Source organism: Myotis nattereri, assembly GCF_964212035.1.
Source record: "Myotis nattereri genome assembly, chromosome: 17".
In the NCBI taxonomy this organism is placed as follows: domain Eukaryota; kingdom Metazoa; phylum Chordata; class Mammalia; order Chiroptera; family Vespertilionidae; genus Myotis; species Myotis nattereri.
In genome coordinates this window covers 25,677,966-25,695,688 of record NC_138092.1, presented here as the reverse complement: position 1 = coordinate 25,695,688, position 17,723 = coordinate 25,677,966, and the positions used below count along the sequence as shown (strand labels likewise).

General features: G+C 40.8%; 1 protein-coding gene across 3 annotated transcripts in view; it reads left to right on the top strand.

Moving 5' to 3' along the window:
- The window catches only part of MRPL13 (mitochondrial ribosomal protein L13), a 31,209-nt gene extending 15,791 nt beyond the window's left edge, over positions 1 to 15,418 (top strand). The window contains exons 6-8 of one of the 3 annotated variants that reach the window (XM_081111285.1): positions 3,335 to 3,456; positions 8,651 to 8,703; positions 13,015 to 15,418. In XM_081111285.1, coding sequence (XP_080967411.1) covers positions 3,335 to 3,456; positions 8,651 to 8,672 — 144 coding nt within the window. In that variant the 3' untranslated portion in view covers positions 8,673 to 8,703; positions 13,015 to 15,418. Of the gene's footprint in view, positions 1 to 3,334; positions 3,457 to 8,650; positions 8,934 to 13,014 lie in introns of those variants that run through there. The other 2 variants (XM_081111286.1, XM_081111284.1) reach the window with 2 other exon arrangements.
- Positions 15,419 to 17,723: the final 2,305 nt, after the last annotated feature.

Here is a 17,723-nt window from a genome sequence, read left to right as displayed (position 1 = left end):
AATAGGGAAGGAAATGAGAATTGGGGAGGAGAATACCTTTTAGATAATTTTTTTACTTTAACCTTTTAAAAATTTTATATATCTCTCTATATATAAATATATATAAAAGACTAATATGCTAAGTGTCCCTCCGACCGTCTAATCGGTTGCTATGACACACACTAACCACCAGGGGGAAGACGCTCAAAGCAGGAGCTGCCGTGACACACACTTTACAAAGGAATAGCACCACAGACCTGGTGCTGACAAAGCAACACTCGGCTTCCCCCAGGTGGGACACAGGCCCCACCACCACCCCGGAGCAACACCCCACCAAATCACAGCCAATGCTGTCGAGACCCCATGGCACAAAATGCGGCCCACAGCCCAGCCCAGTCCAGAAACAGTCGCTGTGGGCGCCAGGTAACGACGTCACGTAGCAACGCCGGACTTCCTCCCTAGTGACTAGCCTCCTTGCAATTTCTTCAGCCCAGGAACACAACTTGCTTTATAGCCAGGTGCAAACATTTTACAGTTTAACCAAATGTCTGTGAGGCGTTTTCCCATGCCTCATCTCATTTGATCCTCACAGAAGTCCTGGAGTAGGTAGATAGGGACTCGATAGAATCCTATTTTCTTTTCATTAGCCAGAAAACGGAGATTTAGAAAGCTTAGAAACTTGACCCGACTGAAAAGAAGTAAGAAATGGTGGACCTTGAAAATGACTTCAGGTTTTCTCATTGTGCAGAATATAGTCAAACACTGCTGCAGTTAAATATTTTACCCTTTGTTCTCCCTGCGTGATCTACAATAATAATCTGCTTCATGTTGATATTTACTGCTGTGTTGCTGACAATTACCTGAAAGAGAAGTTGGGGTGCTTCCTGGGCTGGAAAAAGTATAGCTAAATCAGAAAGCAGGTCTAATTAAACAAGTTTATTCTATATCTATAAAAGGCTAAGTTGATTTGCGCATGCATGATACATAAAAAGCTCTCGCTGGTGCCAATCTCACGTGTGTTTTGATCTGTCATTGCCGATCGTAAATTTGGTTGACACTTCTATTATAAAAGGCGAATAACTATATTAAAATATTTCTTCTAATTAATTTCCTTTCATTGTGCATGAATCCATGCACCAGGCCACTGGTTCATAAAATAAAATGACAGTATGACCAGAAGTAAGCACAGCAATGCCCGGATCTTATTTTCTAAATGCTGTCCCCTGTTGAAAAGGAACCTTGTTCCCTTCTGATTCTGAATGAGAAAAAACACAAACTTATTACAGAGTATACTCATGCAAAATACTAAATAGTAAGTAGCAAAAGGTAAGGCAATGCTCAAATACCAATAGAGAAATACCAAAATAAACATAAGAGGTAGGTTGAATTGGTGCCTACTGACTACGTATATGACTGTATTAGCCTTAAGATGAATAGTAGTGATAAATATGTTGAATAGAAAACAAAAATCTATGAGCCCACAATGACAGTCTAAAATTTTTTTAACTTGTTATAATTTGTCTTCTCCTTTCTGGAAAAGGAAAAAACTTTTCTCTAGAGAAGAATGTCATCTAAAAAAATGTAGGAATGATACTGCATTTAAAAGGTGACCATTATCAGCATATTCTATAGTCATCAGGAAAAATATTATTGTAGAACAGGATATTTTGTTTCAAGACATCATTGCACAGAGAAAAGATACTATTTGAAGAAGAAAAGATAAGATACTTTTATATTAAGTATCTGGTAGACAGACACCAACCATAATCAAGAGGTCAAACGTACCATCATTATGGGACTAACTGACATTATGTTTTTTTCTGGAGTGTGGATTACAAGTTTGTAGCACTGGAAGTAGTAGACCCAGTACTTGCATTCATCAGACGAAAAATTGTGAGAATGAACCAAGGCAGTGCCTTTTTGAAGTTGAAAGAAGGGAATACATTAAACTATACATATGTGTGTATATTTAAATAGAACTTAGTGACTTCATAGTTTTCAGAATTGAAGACAACTAATTTATCATAGAAATATGTCAAGATTTAAATATGCAATATATTACTACTAGGGGCCCGGTGCACGAAATTCGTGCACTGGGTGTGTGTGTGTGGAGGGGGAGTGTCCCTCAGCCCAGCCTGCCCCCTCTCACATACTGGGAGCCCTCAGGCGTTGACCCCCATCACCCTCCAATCACAGGATCAGCCCCTTGCCCAGGCCTGACGCCTCTGACAGAGGGGCGTCAGGGGACCCTCATTTCCCCCCATCACTGGTTCTGCCCCCAGCCCAGGCCTGATGCCTCTGGCCCAGGCGTCAGGCCTGGGCAGGGGACCCCCAGGCCCCTCCGATTGCTGGCTCTGCCCCTTGCCCAGGCCTGATGCCTCAGCCAGAGGCGTAGACCCCCATCACCCTCCGATCGCCTGATCGGCCCCTTGCCCAGGCCTGACGCCTCCGCCAGAGGTGTCAGGCTTGGACAGGGGACCCCCATTTCCCCCCGATCACTGGCTCTGACCCCCGCCCAGGCCTGAGGCCTCTGGCCCAGGAATCATGCCTGGGCAGGGGACCCCCATCTCCCTCTGATCGCTTGCTCCACCCCCCGCCCAAGCCTGACGCCTCTGACCCAGGCTTCAGGCCTGGGCAAGGGGACCATCATATCCCCCCAATCCCCGGCTCCGCCCCCCCAGCTCCCCGCGGTTGCAGGCTCCGCCCCTGCCCAGGCCTAACGCCTCTGGCCTGGGCGTTCGGCCCGGGCAGCGGGGACCCACAGCTGCAGCGGCCCCGCGATTGTGGGCTCCGCTTTAGGCCCAGGCAAGGGACCCCTAGCTCCTGGGACTGCCAGCTTCGACCGTGCCCAGCTCCCATCGCTGGCTCCACCCCTACTTCCTGCTATCACTGGCCAGGGCGGCAAAGGCGCCTGATTCTCCGATCATTCTCCCCAGGGCCGCCTTTGCCCTGCCCCCCAGCTCTTAGCTCCCCCCTGGGTTTCAGATCACTGTCAGTGGCAGGGGGCTTCTTCCTGCTTTCCCTTTCGCCTCCCTGCATTGTGCCTACATATGCAAATTAACCGCCATCTTGTTGGCAGTTAACTGCCAATCTTAGTTGGCAGTTAATTTGCATATAGCCCTGATTAGCCAATGAAATTGGTAGCTCCTTACGCCAATTACCATTTTTCTCTTTTATTAGTGTAGATATGGTTATTTCATTGATCTAATGTATTTTTCAGGGATTTTTCCAAATTTTATTTTTTTCTCACTTTATAAATACTGCTTTTGTTTATTATTTAATACTAAGTATTACTAATTTATTACTAAAGAATATGTTTTAAGAAAACTTAAGCCTAAATTTTCATTTAATCCAGGATATACCAGAAGATATTCTTAAGAATTTAGTGGAAGAGCTTCCACAACCACGAAAAGTACCCAGACGTCTAGATGAGTACACACAAGAAGAAATAGAGGCTTTCCCGAGATTGTGGACTCCGTAAGTCTTTCTCTTTCCCGTCTTTGTTTTTAATGTTTGTTTTTTTAAGCTGAGTTTAGTATCCCCTCTTTCCTTAAATGATAAGGCTCTTGAGGTGGAAAGAATGAACTCTTTTTTACTTTCTTGGATACCCTTTGCAGCTTCTACTCGCAAATAAACTCTAGATGTAGATAGTTTCTAAGTCTTAAGACCTTGCTAGGTAAATGCAAAGGTGCTCATAGGTGCCTATGAGTGTCAGATATTTTGTTTGGGGGTGACATTATTAGGATTAATTGTGGTCTCTTAGAATGATAAATGAATTGTCATTACTTAAAACAAAGTGATTTTCCATTTTCCAGATTGCTTCACTAAGCTGATACTATTATGTATTAAAAAGTCCTTAATCCTAGATACTTATAATCTTAATCCAAATTGAAAAACAAAAAACTCCCTCTTTTCTGTACAGTTCCCTGTACCTCAGGTCTGGAAAGCTGCTTAGATTTGACATACTCTGTCTCATCTGATTGCTTCCAGGTTTCTTTGCCTGGTCTTCCATCTCTCCATGACCTGGCTCTTCCCTATCTTTTCAGCTTAAATTCTTCCCACTCCACTGCACTGTTCAAGCAACAGCAGACTGCTTAAGACTGGCAGTCTTTTTGTCCAATTTAACTCTTCCTTGCCCTTGTTCTGCTGTTACTTCTGCATGAAATAAGTCCCTCACCCTTTCTTTTCATTCCAGGTTTCCTTGTAGCAGGAATATGCACTAGATACCAGGCTCTCCTTAATGCTATTAAAGTTGTGATCTTTCCTCACAAGTAACCACAACACATACAGGGTGGGGCAGAAGTAGGCTTACAGTTTGTGAGTATGCAAAACACAGAGTTTATTCTTGTATTATTACTTATGAATTGATGCATTATTTTCCATCTGAGCAACTGTAGACCCACTTTTGCCCCATCCTATATATTAACTTGTGTCACCAAAATAATTAGGTATGTATAACTTATTAAAATTTGAGGATATATTATGATATGGGTACTAGTTACTAAACATAAATCAGTTAATATTTTATTCTGCACTTTAGAGCTAACATCAAATCTAGTTAGTTTTTATTACTGTGGAATGTATGTAATAAGGAAAAAGTTTGCATTTTTGGATTATCCAAAAATTATCTAAGAAACAGATAATCTTTTAGTTCAGGACTAACAGAACTTTCCACAATGATGAAAAAGCTCCAAATCAGAGCTGTCTACTGTAGTAGCTCTTGGCCACATGTAGATCTTGAGTACTTACCCTGAGGAGCTGAATATTTAATTATATGTAATTTTAATTAATTTAAATTTCAATAGCCTCATGTGGCTAGTGACTACCTTAATGGACTATGCCATTTTAGTTATTTGCAATGTCATAAAGTTGTAGAATTGAATGTTATTATGTTCACTAGAATTAAATTATTTGAGGTATCATGCAATGCCGTCCATTGAAAATGGGATTTCTTATTACTAGTACATTTGCTTTCATAAGGAAAAATTTTTTTTCCTCATTTTGGAGAAGGAACTTGCTTAAAATATGCTTCTGTTCCACCCAAAATAGCTAAGCCAAGAATATAATCTTTTTTTCGAATGTAGTAACTGGAATTTAACCAAGAAGGATCTGCTGGTGAATCTGCAGAGACTTGACTCAAACAGATGTACCTGGATTGCATCATAAATAAATGGACACAAAAATAGCTTGTTTTGTTTTTTTGTTTCCCTAGCAATAAAACTTGAAATATTTTCATAATATAAAAATGTACATTTTGTAATTGGAATTATCATTAGCTTTTGGTTAAATATTAGTTTTTCTACTAGACAGAAAGCTTTTGAACAACAATAATAATTGTCAAACTAAGCATTGAACCCAGTTGGTGATTGACAACATTTTTTAAATCTTAATTAAAAGCTACCATTGTTAGAATTTAATTTAAATTATTTTAAATTACTTACAAAATTCTCTCAGGCCTAACTTCAGCAAACATGAGATTTTTTTATGTAGTTGTTTAGTCATTTTCAAAACAATGGCAAACAAGAAGGAAAGAACTAATTTTTGAGAAAACTGTAAATACTTTTTGATAGTTAAAATCCATTTTCTCATATGAGAAGTATTGCCTAAATACCTCACTTCTTAAATTAATGGATACACTTGATAGCTTAGTACTTTTACATCTTATGGATATACATATAAATGTTATATGTTATGAAGTTACATTTTGGGCTTTTTGATGGTACAGAGTAGATGTGTGTTTGCCCTGTGTAAGTGTATAGTGTGCTCACTTAGAATTTATTTCTCAAAGAAACAACAACAGCACTATCCTTTTTTTCAAAATTTGCTGAGATTATAGCTTTCAAATGGTTAGCTTATTTCATTACTATCGATAATTATTTCCATAGTCATTGCAGTTTTGCCAACACATTACAAAACCACAATAATCATGGAAATCATACTGTTAGCACTGTAATGGAAATGTTTCATTATGTAGGTTAAAAATAAAACTTGGATCATTTTAAGCTCTTTGTTTTCATTTTTTTAAAATTCTGTAAGAGAACTTTCTTAGGAAAAACTAGGTATGTGAAAATTTTCAACTAGAATTGCTTCAAATTATCCACAGTGATAAAACCAAACCAAAAAAAAAAAAAAAATGGATTTTTATGTCTCACACATTAAGTCAGTACTGTTTTATTTTAAGCAAAATCCTCACCTTTGTAGAGAAACTAAATGTGGAAAGTTTCAGCATCAATAAATGCTTGAAAACAGATGTTTATTATGAAAAACCCTTGTTCATAGTGTTTAATGCCCTTCACAGAAAGTGCTATTAGAAGTGGGACCACAAGGGAGAGAGGGTGGTAGGGATGAAAGGGAGGAGGTATGAGGACAACCACGATCGGCCCTAGAATTCTCTTCCCTGAAAGTAGGATTATGTTTAGGTTGTTTTACAGGTAATCCAGGCAGCTCTGGAGAAAGAAAAGAGGGTTCCAGATGCCAGAACATTAGCACTGGAAAGGCAACCTGGAGAATGTCCTGTCCAGTATAGCTCTAGGACACAGCAGAGATGCAAGCCTAGTGCATGCCCTCTGATGCAAAAGCCTTTAATCCTAAACAGTTACAGATTTCTAGTTTTTGTTAAATTCATATCCAGAAAAATCCTGTTTTTCCCTCTGCCTTTAGAAAATGTGCTTCAGATCAGAGACTTCATTACAGACAGTGGAGAAGGGTTTTTACCTTTTCAAAACCCAAGGAGCAAGGATCTAGACATCTTCAAGATTTTCCATAATTTCATGCTCATCTAGTCATGTAACATTTTCCTACAAGATTTAACTTAATTCGCTGCTCTTCAGTATTAGCTGGACCTGGGAGCAAGGTTACATTCCAACTTTCCCATTCATTTTAACCAGCTCAGCATTGGCTCAAACCATATACCTCAGTATTTCCAGTGCTGAATTTTGCTCAAATTAGGCATTCTAAATTGTTCTAAACTGTTCTTTTGGATATGAACAGATTAGAACTAGTTGTTAAAATAAAAAGCAATCTCTCTTTAAATGATCAAAACCAAATCATTTACTATATTAGCCAACAGAATTTAAGATTTTTTTTTAAAAATATATTTTATTGATTTTTTACAGAGAGGAAGGGAGAGAGATAGAGTTAGAGACATCGATGAGAGAGAAACATCGATCAGCTGCCTCCTGCACATCTCCCACTGGGGATGTGCCCGCAACCCAGGTACACGCCCTCGACCGGAATCGAACCCGGGACCCTTCAGTCCGCAGGCCGACGCTCTATCCACCGAGCCAAACCGGTTTCGGCAGAATTTAAGATTTTAATGCAATAATTGAATGTAACAATTTCTGTTAGTTTTAATTGAATGAACAATAATATGATTTAAACAAATTTTTAAGTCTTTTGAGTTTAATTTTTTTTTCCTTAAAGCACTGTTGAGCCAGGCTGGTGTGATTCAGTGGTTGAGTGTCGACCTATGAATCAGGAGGTCACATTTCTGGTCAGGGCACATGCCTGGGTTGCCACCTTGATCCCTAGTAGGGAGTGTGCAGGAGGCAGTCAGTCAGTGATTCTCTCTCATCATTAATGTTTCTATCTCTCCCTCCCTTCTTCTCTGAAATCAGTAAAAATATATTTAAAAAAAATAAATGCACTGTTAAACTTTTTCTAATCAGGCTGGTGGTGCAGGGCCAGGAGAAATGAGTGTAAAGGCAGCATTACTCTGCCTCACTGTTACCTGGACAGCCTTTAGTTCAAGGAATATGTGATGTCACCGGATTTCCTGGAATGGTTAACTCTAAATAATCTCATCTATACAATGGAAATGACTTAAAACTCAATCAAACCAACCTTTTACTGTTTTTAAGATTACTCTTCTATCCAAATTTTATTCTAGTCTTAAATACTTTGTTGGAGTAAGCATGATACTGAGAAATATGATTTAGGAATAAAAAGACATAAGACCTATCTGTAATACTTTAGCAATAAAGATAAATTTTTAAAAAAGAAGAAGAGAAGACATAAGACCTAAGGGAGAAGAATAAAATACTTTTGAGATTTATTACACTTATACCCAATTTTATGGACTTACAATGGAAATTCAGATGCTTTTTTCCCTTAGAAAATAAATTATCTTAATGGAGCAAATAATATTAAGTGTCTCTAATTAAACTGTATCATAAACTATGTGTTTTATAGCTTTATGTTTTATTTTATTCACAAACCAAATGGATTTCCCACCATTTTACAATGAAAACTAGACTTTCCCAAAAGATTTTTCCTGAAGATATTTTTTTTTGTAGAAATGTCCCATTTTCAAGATAATGTAAATGTGTTGGCCTCTATCATTCCCATGTTCTAATTTGAACCTCTGCATTTTTGAGATGTATTTGTTTCATGTTATTGAGATGCAGTGTTTTGAAAGTATCTAGTCCCTTGGCCATAATATTGTGCACCACTACCACCCCTGGTGGCAAATTAACCATCTGCACTTAACCATTCTACTTGGTAGGATTTGGCTTTAGTGTTTTTCACCAAAAACTTAGAAAATAATGTCTGTAGATGTTTCTCGATGAATAGTTAAAGTCATGTGAAATTGGAGCAATAATCTTCCTTCATCAGGCGAGTGAAAATGAAATAATGATTCACGAAGACATAAATGTTGATTTTTTTGTTTCAGACCTGAAGATTACCGGCTATAAAGAAATGAAAATTGCAGAAAATCACAATGAGGTGATTGAAACTTCTTCCTGATGAGTTTCCCCTGACCTGCAGGGCCAAGTGAAGCGCTCCTGCATTGGGGTGGAAGCTGTTATGGGCGCTGAAAGGTGGTGGAGAAAGGTCAGGAAGGGATCTTCCTTCTACAGGAAATTGCAATAGAATACATTATTTTATAGAACTGCTGTCATGTAAATTGGATTTGAATGTTATCAGTAGTGATAAGAATAAAGTTGGCTAACTATTCCATTTTGCATTTATGAAAAAAACAAGTCCTGGGTAGCATTGCAGTGAAAGTTGCTAATAAGGACCCATCTGTGCACATTTCCTCAAGTTTCCCACCACTCTTCCTGCCTACTGGGAAGAGAGCCACCTTCACTTTTCCTTCCATGACTACTTTATCTAACCTCCTGTCCTTCTAAATTGACCCATCCTCTCAGCAGGGTAAGATTTCCCCTGAAGTATTTACAAACTACTACCATCCTTTCCCCATCTAGCCTCCTGGTTCCCATGATGCCAAAATAACAAAGTAATGCCTAACTCTTCCCTAGAAACCTCACTGCCGGCTCTGTGCTGCTTGCAGACCTCTGTGCCATGTCTCTGTACCTCCATAGGCTCCTACTCACTTCTGTCCTGGGCACTTCGATTGAGCTGCTGGAATAATCCAGCAAAATCTGGTCTCTAGAAATTAATTGCTAAGCCACTGTATTTGGCCATTTTTATGATGTTTTTTCTTTCTTGTTTTCCTTTCTCTTGCCCTAGCCCCGTGGTCGGCAAACCGCAGCTCATGAGCCACATGTGGCTCTTTGGCCCCTCGAGTGTGGCTCTTCCACAAAATACCACGTGGGGGCGGGCACGTACAGTGTGACTGAAACTTCGTGGCCCATGCGCAGAAGTCGGTATTTTGTGGAAGAGCCCGTATTTTGTGGAAGAGCCACACTCAAGGGGCCAAAGAGCCCCATGTGGCTCGCGAGCTGCGGTTCCGAGCCGCAGTTTGCTGTCCACTGCCCTACCCAATTAAGGGGTGGATTTCAGACCATCTTTCCCATCCATTCAGCAAAGTGTATTGAATGCTTGCTACATGCCAGGCATAGTGCTAAGCATCGGGAAAACAGAAATTACACATCTTCTCCCAACACATGCCCCAGCAAAGAGTGTACAGGCCACTGCAGAGTGGAAAGGAACTATAGAGAGATTGTAAATATGTGCACCTGGGTGTCAGAGTTGCTGATGTGGTAATGTGTGGCCTCTGATGTATGTTTCAGTAGCTGGCATTAAACATGAAGTGTTGCTAGAAACCACCTGCTGGTGTGCAGGGCACAACTGCTTTACATAAATTAATTTACTTACACCATACATCAGCCCTATAATGTATATAGTGTTATCCTCTCCTTATCAAGGTCACAGAACTGATTTAAATCCGGGTTGATTGGCTCAAAAGCCCATGGCCTTAGCCATTGATAGATGAGAAAAAGTGTATTTATATTTACGTATCACAAATTCTGTAATAACACAAGCATAACCTGGTACAGGTCAACATCTGCCATTCACAGCGAAATGGCAGTTAGATTTAAACTGTCGGACCAAAAACAAAGGAAATAATAAAGATAAAAAGTGTCGGACCAAAAAGCTGTACCCCTACTTCACCCCTGACCTCTGACATGGTCATCTTAGTTGGGCACCCATAGGAAACAAGCCCCAAGCTCCTGGGGCAGCAGCTTTAACCAGGAGGAATTTTTGTCTCATGCATCCTAAGCATCCTCCCTGATACACAGTTCTTGGTTTAGAAACGCTCATGGAAGAAAGTCCTTGTTTCCAACAAAACTGCAGGATTTGAAGAGGTGAGATAAAATGTTCTATAAGAATATTGAGCCCAAGCATCATAATATTAAATATTCAATCGTCAACCTTGCTTGCTGGGGGTCGGGGAGGGGGGACTGCTGATCCTACAGACCGATAGAGACCTACACTGGAGCTCTATGTTGGCAAATGAATGCTCCTCCCTGCTGTTAGGAACTAACTCCATTTTGCTTTTGGAGAGAACCAGAGCAGAGAGGCTTTAGCACCAAATCAACAGCCCATTTGCCATTGCTTGAATGTTTACCAGCCTGACCTGCACATGCCCTAAGAGACCGCATCTACAAGCAGCCAAGTAAAACCACAACGCTGGTGAAGGAGACCCAGCAGCCTGAGGGAGGAAGACAGCCTGAGCCAATAGGATCGAAGTAAAATGAAGAGATGAAACAGAAGAGAACCTTAAAAAATAAAAATGCTTGCAGAAAAAGAAGGAAACCCTAATCATTTCAAGAATCATTTGGGAAGGAAACGCAAACTGATGTATATATTCTGTTACTATGTATGTCTGTAATGTGAAAATTGGTGCACATAAAGAATTAAGTCATTAAAACCAAAGAGGTACTTGCTCATACACAATTTTCCACCAGGAGCCAGTGTGCGGCGCTATTGGGTAACACCAGGTAAATGTGAAAAGCATCCAGCCGATCATAATCACCTGTGGGAGAATAATGCGAAACACCTTATCTCTCCACTTCACCAAAGCCAAGTGCACTGCCGGTGGCAGTTTTCTCAGTAAAACCTGAGGACGTGTCCATATTAGAAGTAGTAAGGCAAAAGGAGCCTCAAGTACTGCAATGTTTCGAAGTAAGAAAATGTGACATTGCAATGCCCAGTTGGCCCAAAGTGATACAATGATGAACAGAGGAGACACCGCTGATAACGAAAGCAACAGAGGGCTTCATCTTAACTTCCAATAATTACCCGCTCTCCTGGTAACTGAAAATGGGAAAGGCCTCCTCTGCAGTTGGCTGAAGATAACTGCAGCCTCAAGCAGCATGAGAGCAGTTGTGCCATCTGATCTCATCTGGGGCCACAGGACAGCTTCTGTATGTGGAGCGCAAAGAACACAACCATGGGAGTTGGATTTCTGTTTTAAGCCAGTTTGGAGGAACGGAGACACAAGACAAGAAATCAGAGCCATCTACCCCATTTCATTTGAAAAATTATAAACACCTCTACCAGGCAAACTTCATGTCTTCTCAAAATAACATTCTATATTTAATAGAATGTGTCTTTATGAAGAACTTAAGATGCTTAAATTAAAATTGTGGTAGTTTTCTTGTATCACTTACATGATGGGTCAGTGTTTGAGTTTTCTGCCACAACTCCATTTTCCCATACGTCCTATTATTTTGGGGGCGCAAAATTCCATCGCAGAGGGATTCTTTTTTAGGAATGCATACGCCACATTGTAGGATTATTGGACATATGTACTCACTGTAATTACTGGTTCATCACATCCTTTAGCAGAAGTGGCCACAAGTGAGATACTGTGCAAAAGTCTGGTGCCATCTCCTTGACAGGGCTGGGCCACAGTAGGGAGCTCCTCACTGCAAGACCTCCTGGATGGGCAGAGCAACGCTGTTGTCAGAGCCTATTCACACCTCCAGGTGTGGGATATCTTGGGTTCAATCGGGACCCAGCGGATGAGCCAACATAAAGCAAGTCTTTAAAGCCATCCTTTGCCCAGAATGCAATCCTTTCCTTCCATATTCCAATTTCTCCTCTAAATTTACAAAGTGAGTGCTGAGGAGTGTGGCTGGCCAGATTGATAAATAATGTCTCTCAGTTTAGATATACGGGCCATGGGCTGCCCAGAGACTAGGGCTGGTGGTCATGAAGTAACACTGCCATCTTTAAAAGGATCGAAGGGCAGAATTTTGTTTCACTTGTAAGATTTAACCCAAATGAAGGTTTAAAATATGCATGCGCAAACAAAATGGAAACAGACTCAGATACAGAGAAAAGACTAAAGTAGGGGGAGTAGAGGGTGGGTGAAAAAGGTGAAGTGATAAAGGAGTACACAGTACCCTGGCTGGGTTTTCTCCGTGGTTAGAGTGTTGGCCAGCGGACCCAAGGGTCTTGGGTTCGAGTAGGGGGTTTGATTCCCTGTCAGGTGCATGTACCTGGGTTACAGGTTCCCCAGCCCTGGTAGGGGTGCATGTGGGAAGCAACCAATTGATGTTTCTTCCCCTCCTTCTCCCCTTCTCTCTCTTTCTCTTCTCTCCCTCCTTTCTCCCACTTTCTCTTGAAATCAGTGGGAAAAATAACTATGTGTGGTGCCAGGTGGGTACTGGAAACATGGGGGGAGATCACTTTGTAAAGCATATGATTGTCTTACCAATACGAAATATTGGACGTAAATTGTAATTGGGAAAAAAAATCTCCTGGAAAAAAATGCATGTAAACTGCCGTTTTTATCATATTCTTACTACAGTTTCTTCTCCTTTCTTGCTAATTCCCTCCCAGCCAGATCTCGACACTGCTCCCCTGCCTGTGCCCCCATCTTTTTTTCTATGCTGCAGTCGACTGATTTGTTTTCCTACCTTCTCCTGGAAAACGGGGTTCGTCCCACCCTCAGCCAAGAACAACATTCAATGTCCAGGTCTTTCCTGGCTGAAAATCCCACCATGGAACAGGTAGCAAGTTCTGAGTGTGCGAAGCCAGAAGCCCCAGGAGGGATCCTGCTGCCAATCTCTACAATGCCCCGTTTGAATTGGATAGAACCCTATTTCAGAAGGTCCGATCCTTCCAAGACAGACATTAAGGCTCCAGTTCAACTTAAACACAGACTCTTACAGAGAAATGGTAATTCTCTCTCTCTCTCTCTGCCCAAAAATCTAAAGTAAGAGTTGAGTACTTTTGCAGCATCACTACTGCTCGGGGCTTCGCCTTCAAAGAATGCAAACCTGAGCTCCGCTACTGGTAAAACAGAGGCAGTCGCTGCCCCTGAGGGCCAGCTTTCATGAGGTGGGCTGCCAGGAAGCCTGAGGATCCATTTTCCACGTGGAGACAGCACACAGCACCTCTGAAGGACACACATGTCTGTGTCCCTTCCATTTGGTCCATTAGAAGCTCTTTGATTTCAAACCAATCTTCATTTCAAGGCTGAACTTCGAGCTCAGCCCTCCCTTTCTAATTCCAACGTTAATACCTATGAAAGGCTTGCAAACAGTGGCGGCTAGAAGACCCTGTGTTGCTAGTGGAACACCTGTGCCTTTGTAGGTCGCTGTGGGGCTCCGGCTTGTCCACTTGTATTAAATCATTCAGAATCGACCCTGAGATGACAATGCCACCTGGCATCTTCGTTAGCCATCACAGAACTAAAAAGGGCCTTGAGGTTTAGAGAAAATTCTGAATATAAAGCATCTGCCCTTGACTTTTTTTGGCAGAGTCACAAAGCCCAAATCAAATATTTTTATAACTTCTTAGAAAAGTGATTTTATTATTATGCACTGTTACTGCGCACAGTGTGTGTGCAGAGCAGAAAGTCTTGGAGAAATGTGAATGTGTATGTGCTTCAGAAAATTTGATCTGGAAGCCTAAACCTTGGAAGCAGTGGTTAGTAGCCAACTCTCCAGTCTGTATTAACCAGGGATCAATCAGGCAACCAATATTTACATTCCAGAAACTAGTCTAAGTGCTTGAGATACAAATGTGAATAACAGTTGTATCCTGCGATCATGGTGTTCTGTTCCTGGTACAGACTTCCTAACACGCTTGAAATTTTCTAAATGATTAGAGTGTCTTTTGTTATGTTAATGAGGTGACTTTTGGAAAGCAGCTGAAGATGGGGGCTGGTTGTCAGGAGGCCAATCATGTGATTAGAGAGAGAGTTGGAACTTTTAGTCTCACCCCCTGACCTCTAGGGAGGAGAGAGAGCTGGAAGCTGAATCAATCTTCAATGGCCAATAATGTAATCAATGGCGCCTATGTAAAGAAGGCTTCATAAAAACAGAAAGATGGGGTTCAGAGAGCCTTGAGTTGGCTGAAGTTCAGTTGACTAGGGCTGGGGTTTGCTGGGCTTTGCTGGGCTTGCCTCCCAGCCTCAGCGTGGGTGCAGGTCTATTTCACGGGTCTCTGGCTGCCCTTAGACCAGTGGCCACCTGAGGCAGGTTTTCTCGGTGAAAGGCAGAAACAAGAGAGTAAGTTTAACTATGCAAGCAAATTTCAAACCTATCTTTGTATTATGTGCCCTAACATCCCCCAGGTCGATGTAAATCAGAGTCAAGGGCTTGGAAGATAATCTGCTGCCATGAAGGTGATGATCGAGGGTGGAGAGGAATGGGTATTTTTGTGATTTCCCCATCACCTGGCTTAAACTCCACACACCTCCCTGAGGCCTATAGGACCTGCCTATAAATTTTTGTAATGCCACCTCTCCACTCTTGTCTCCATCCACTCCTATTGTTGGACTTCACATCCCAGTCCCTCTTGAACATTGCTAATGCCCAAACAATCATGCCCTCATGCCTTGTCATGGAATAACTCTCCAATTATCCTCTCCTGGCCCTATTTCCACCATGTCTGATACATCTCAGTTCTTCCTAGGCATTTGTAGATATTTCTTCCCTGATATCTCTGTTCCCTGTACATAATATAATACATTATAAGCACTCCCTTATTGTGCTATAATTGCTTATTTCTTCACTGATGAGTTGAGCTCATTGAGGACTAAGAATGTGTCTTTTCTTTTGTGTATCCCTAGCACCTAGCACAGTGTCTGGCTCTTGTAAACCTCTAAAAGAGTGCCTGGCACATAGTAGATTTATAGTCTATAATAACTGTTGTATGAGTGACAGCAGCTATATTTGCTATGTAATACTAATATATATTTCTGGGCTCTTAATAAAAGTTGATTTCTTTGTTATCTAACATTATAATACAAATGTTCCTGATTAGTCACGGACCTCCACAAAGTCATTTTGGTACCCAAACACCTTCCATCTCCTCGTGACTCCACCCTCCTGTGAGACCTTGGAGTCTCTGCATTCAGGCGGCAAATGAGAAAGAAGCAGGTGGACAAGACACACATACTTCTTCATTCCCTTGACTTGGAATTCGGAAACATATTCCATTGGTTGAGAACATGTCTCCTAGCCCATACTAAGGGAGTCTGGGCAATAAGCAGCTAATTTGTATTCAAGAAGAGAATATGGTTTTGGCTGAAGGTAGCTAGTTTCTGACACAGCAGCCAATATGAAATTATCTGAGACCTCGATAGGAGTATTTTTTTGGTGATACCAGAGTTAGAAAGATGAGAAATCCAGACTTTAACCAATTAAGGAAAGAATGGATAGCCAACAACTCCAAACTGATATAGGTCCCTGCGGAGTAACAAAGCAGGTGATTGCTTCCAAACACACCTGATGTTTCTGCAGTCAGTGGCTGCTTTGATAGGCATGAAAAAAAAGTAAATGTTAAGGTTTAGAAATACAGTCCAAGCCACAATCTTTCTGGTAACCATCAATGTCATTGTTCAGACATCTAGGAATATGACAGCAGAAACCATCACCCTCTTTCCACACTGCCAAACTGCTGGGTCCGTGGGCTGCTGGGTAAATGGTCACTGTGATCACTCCCATCCTTGAAAGTTATTTTTAGCCATGCAGGTATAGATCCAATTCCTTCAGAAACCCCCCAGATAGGGACTGCTAGTATCTGAGGAGAAGAAATACTTCCCCAAAGCTATAGAATGTGGACAGACGGTTACTGCTCCTGCACAGTCAGCTTTTGCGTTGCACCCAGGTGTCTAGCTTTTCTGTTGTTCAGAATCTCCAGCTTGGGTTGATAAAACATGCTCACACTAGAGTGGAATCAGATATAGAACCTGCTGGCGACACTCCAAGAACATGAGCAGGCGGCCAGTGACAAGAGAGATTTAGTTAGCAGGGCCTCCTGTGGTGTCCAAATCTGATAACTGAAATGTTTATAAAAAGAACTCTTTGTGAGTTTCAACCCTTTAAGCCTCTAACTTTCCAGTGCGCAGGCACAATACAGACACATACATGAGAAAGGACAAGTAAAGTGAAAACACATGAATTTTCTAATAACTCAATTCTCTTCAATACATCTGCTCAATAACTGAGCTCATTCACATACTAATGATTTCTCCTGGTGAAAGTCGAACTGATGAACACTTTTGTGACATGATTTTTAGGACATAACAGGGATAGAGTTTTAGCAGGATTCAATGAATTTGAGCCACATGAAAGGACAGTAAAAAGTAAAAATGTCTTCAGTAATTAAATGTCTCTATTCTGGCTCACTCAGTTAGTTTTGCTTTGTTACCATACAAGATTCATTTTAGATCTGAAAAGAAAAAGATAGTTTTACTTATCTGGGCTTTGTCATAAAACATCTTTTAATTTAGGTTAATAAAGTTGAATTTCACAACATTGGTGGTGGATATTTTTTAATCAATAAGATAAAATACATTTAAACAAAGAAACAAGCAACCAAATATGGTTGCTCATGCCAGCATGTTGTTATTAATTTAGCAACGTGCAGAGAAGAAAGAAATCATTACTAACATTTATGCCTTTATTAATGCTACCAAGACAAGTCATTCCACCATTCCTGGTAATGCAGTTAGCCCTCTGCCCCTTTCATTCTCCTTTTAAAATTGTCATTGCTGCCTGGCTGGTGTGGCTCAGTGGTTGAGCATCGACCTATGAACCAAGAGGTCACAGCTCGATTTCCAGTCAAGGCACATGCCCAGTTTGTGGGCTTGATCTGCAGTGTGGGGTGTGCAGGAGGCAACCCATCAGTGATTCTTATCATTAATGTTTCTGTCCCTCTCTGAAATCAATAAAAATATATTTTAAAAAATTATCATTGCCTACATCTTTCTAAACATTAGTGCTCATTTTTCTTCATTTATCCCACGCCATTAATTACGAAGATATTAAAAAGTTAATAGATTCTTTTATAAAGTAGAATTTTAATCTAAAAAATTTTTGTGATTTTCCTGTAAAATATTAAGCTTGTGAAAACACCGTGTTGTTGCAAAATATTTTTTCAAACAATATAGAAACGTTAAAGATGAACAGTTAAATGAAATTAACATTTACTTTAAATAAAGTAAAAGCTCCCTGCAATCCCATACCCAGGAGGTCACCATGGTTATGCATCTGGAGTTTATTCATCCCAATTTTTCAGTGCGGATAGATGAACAG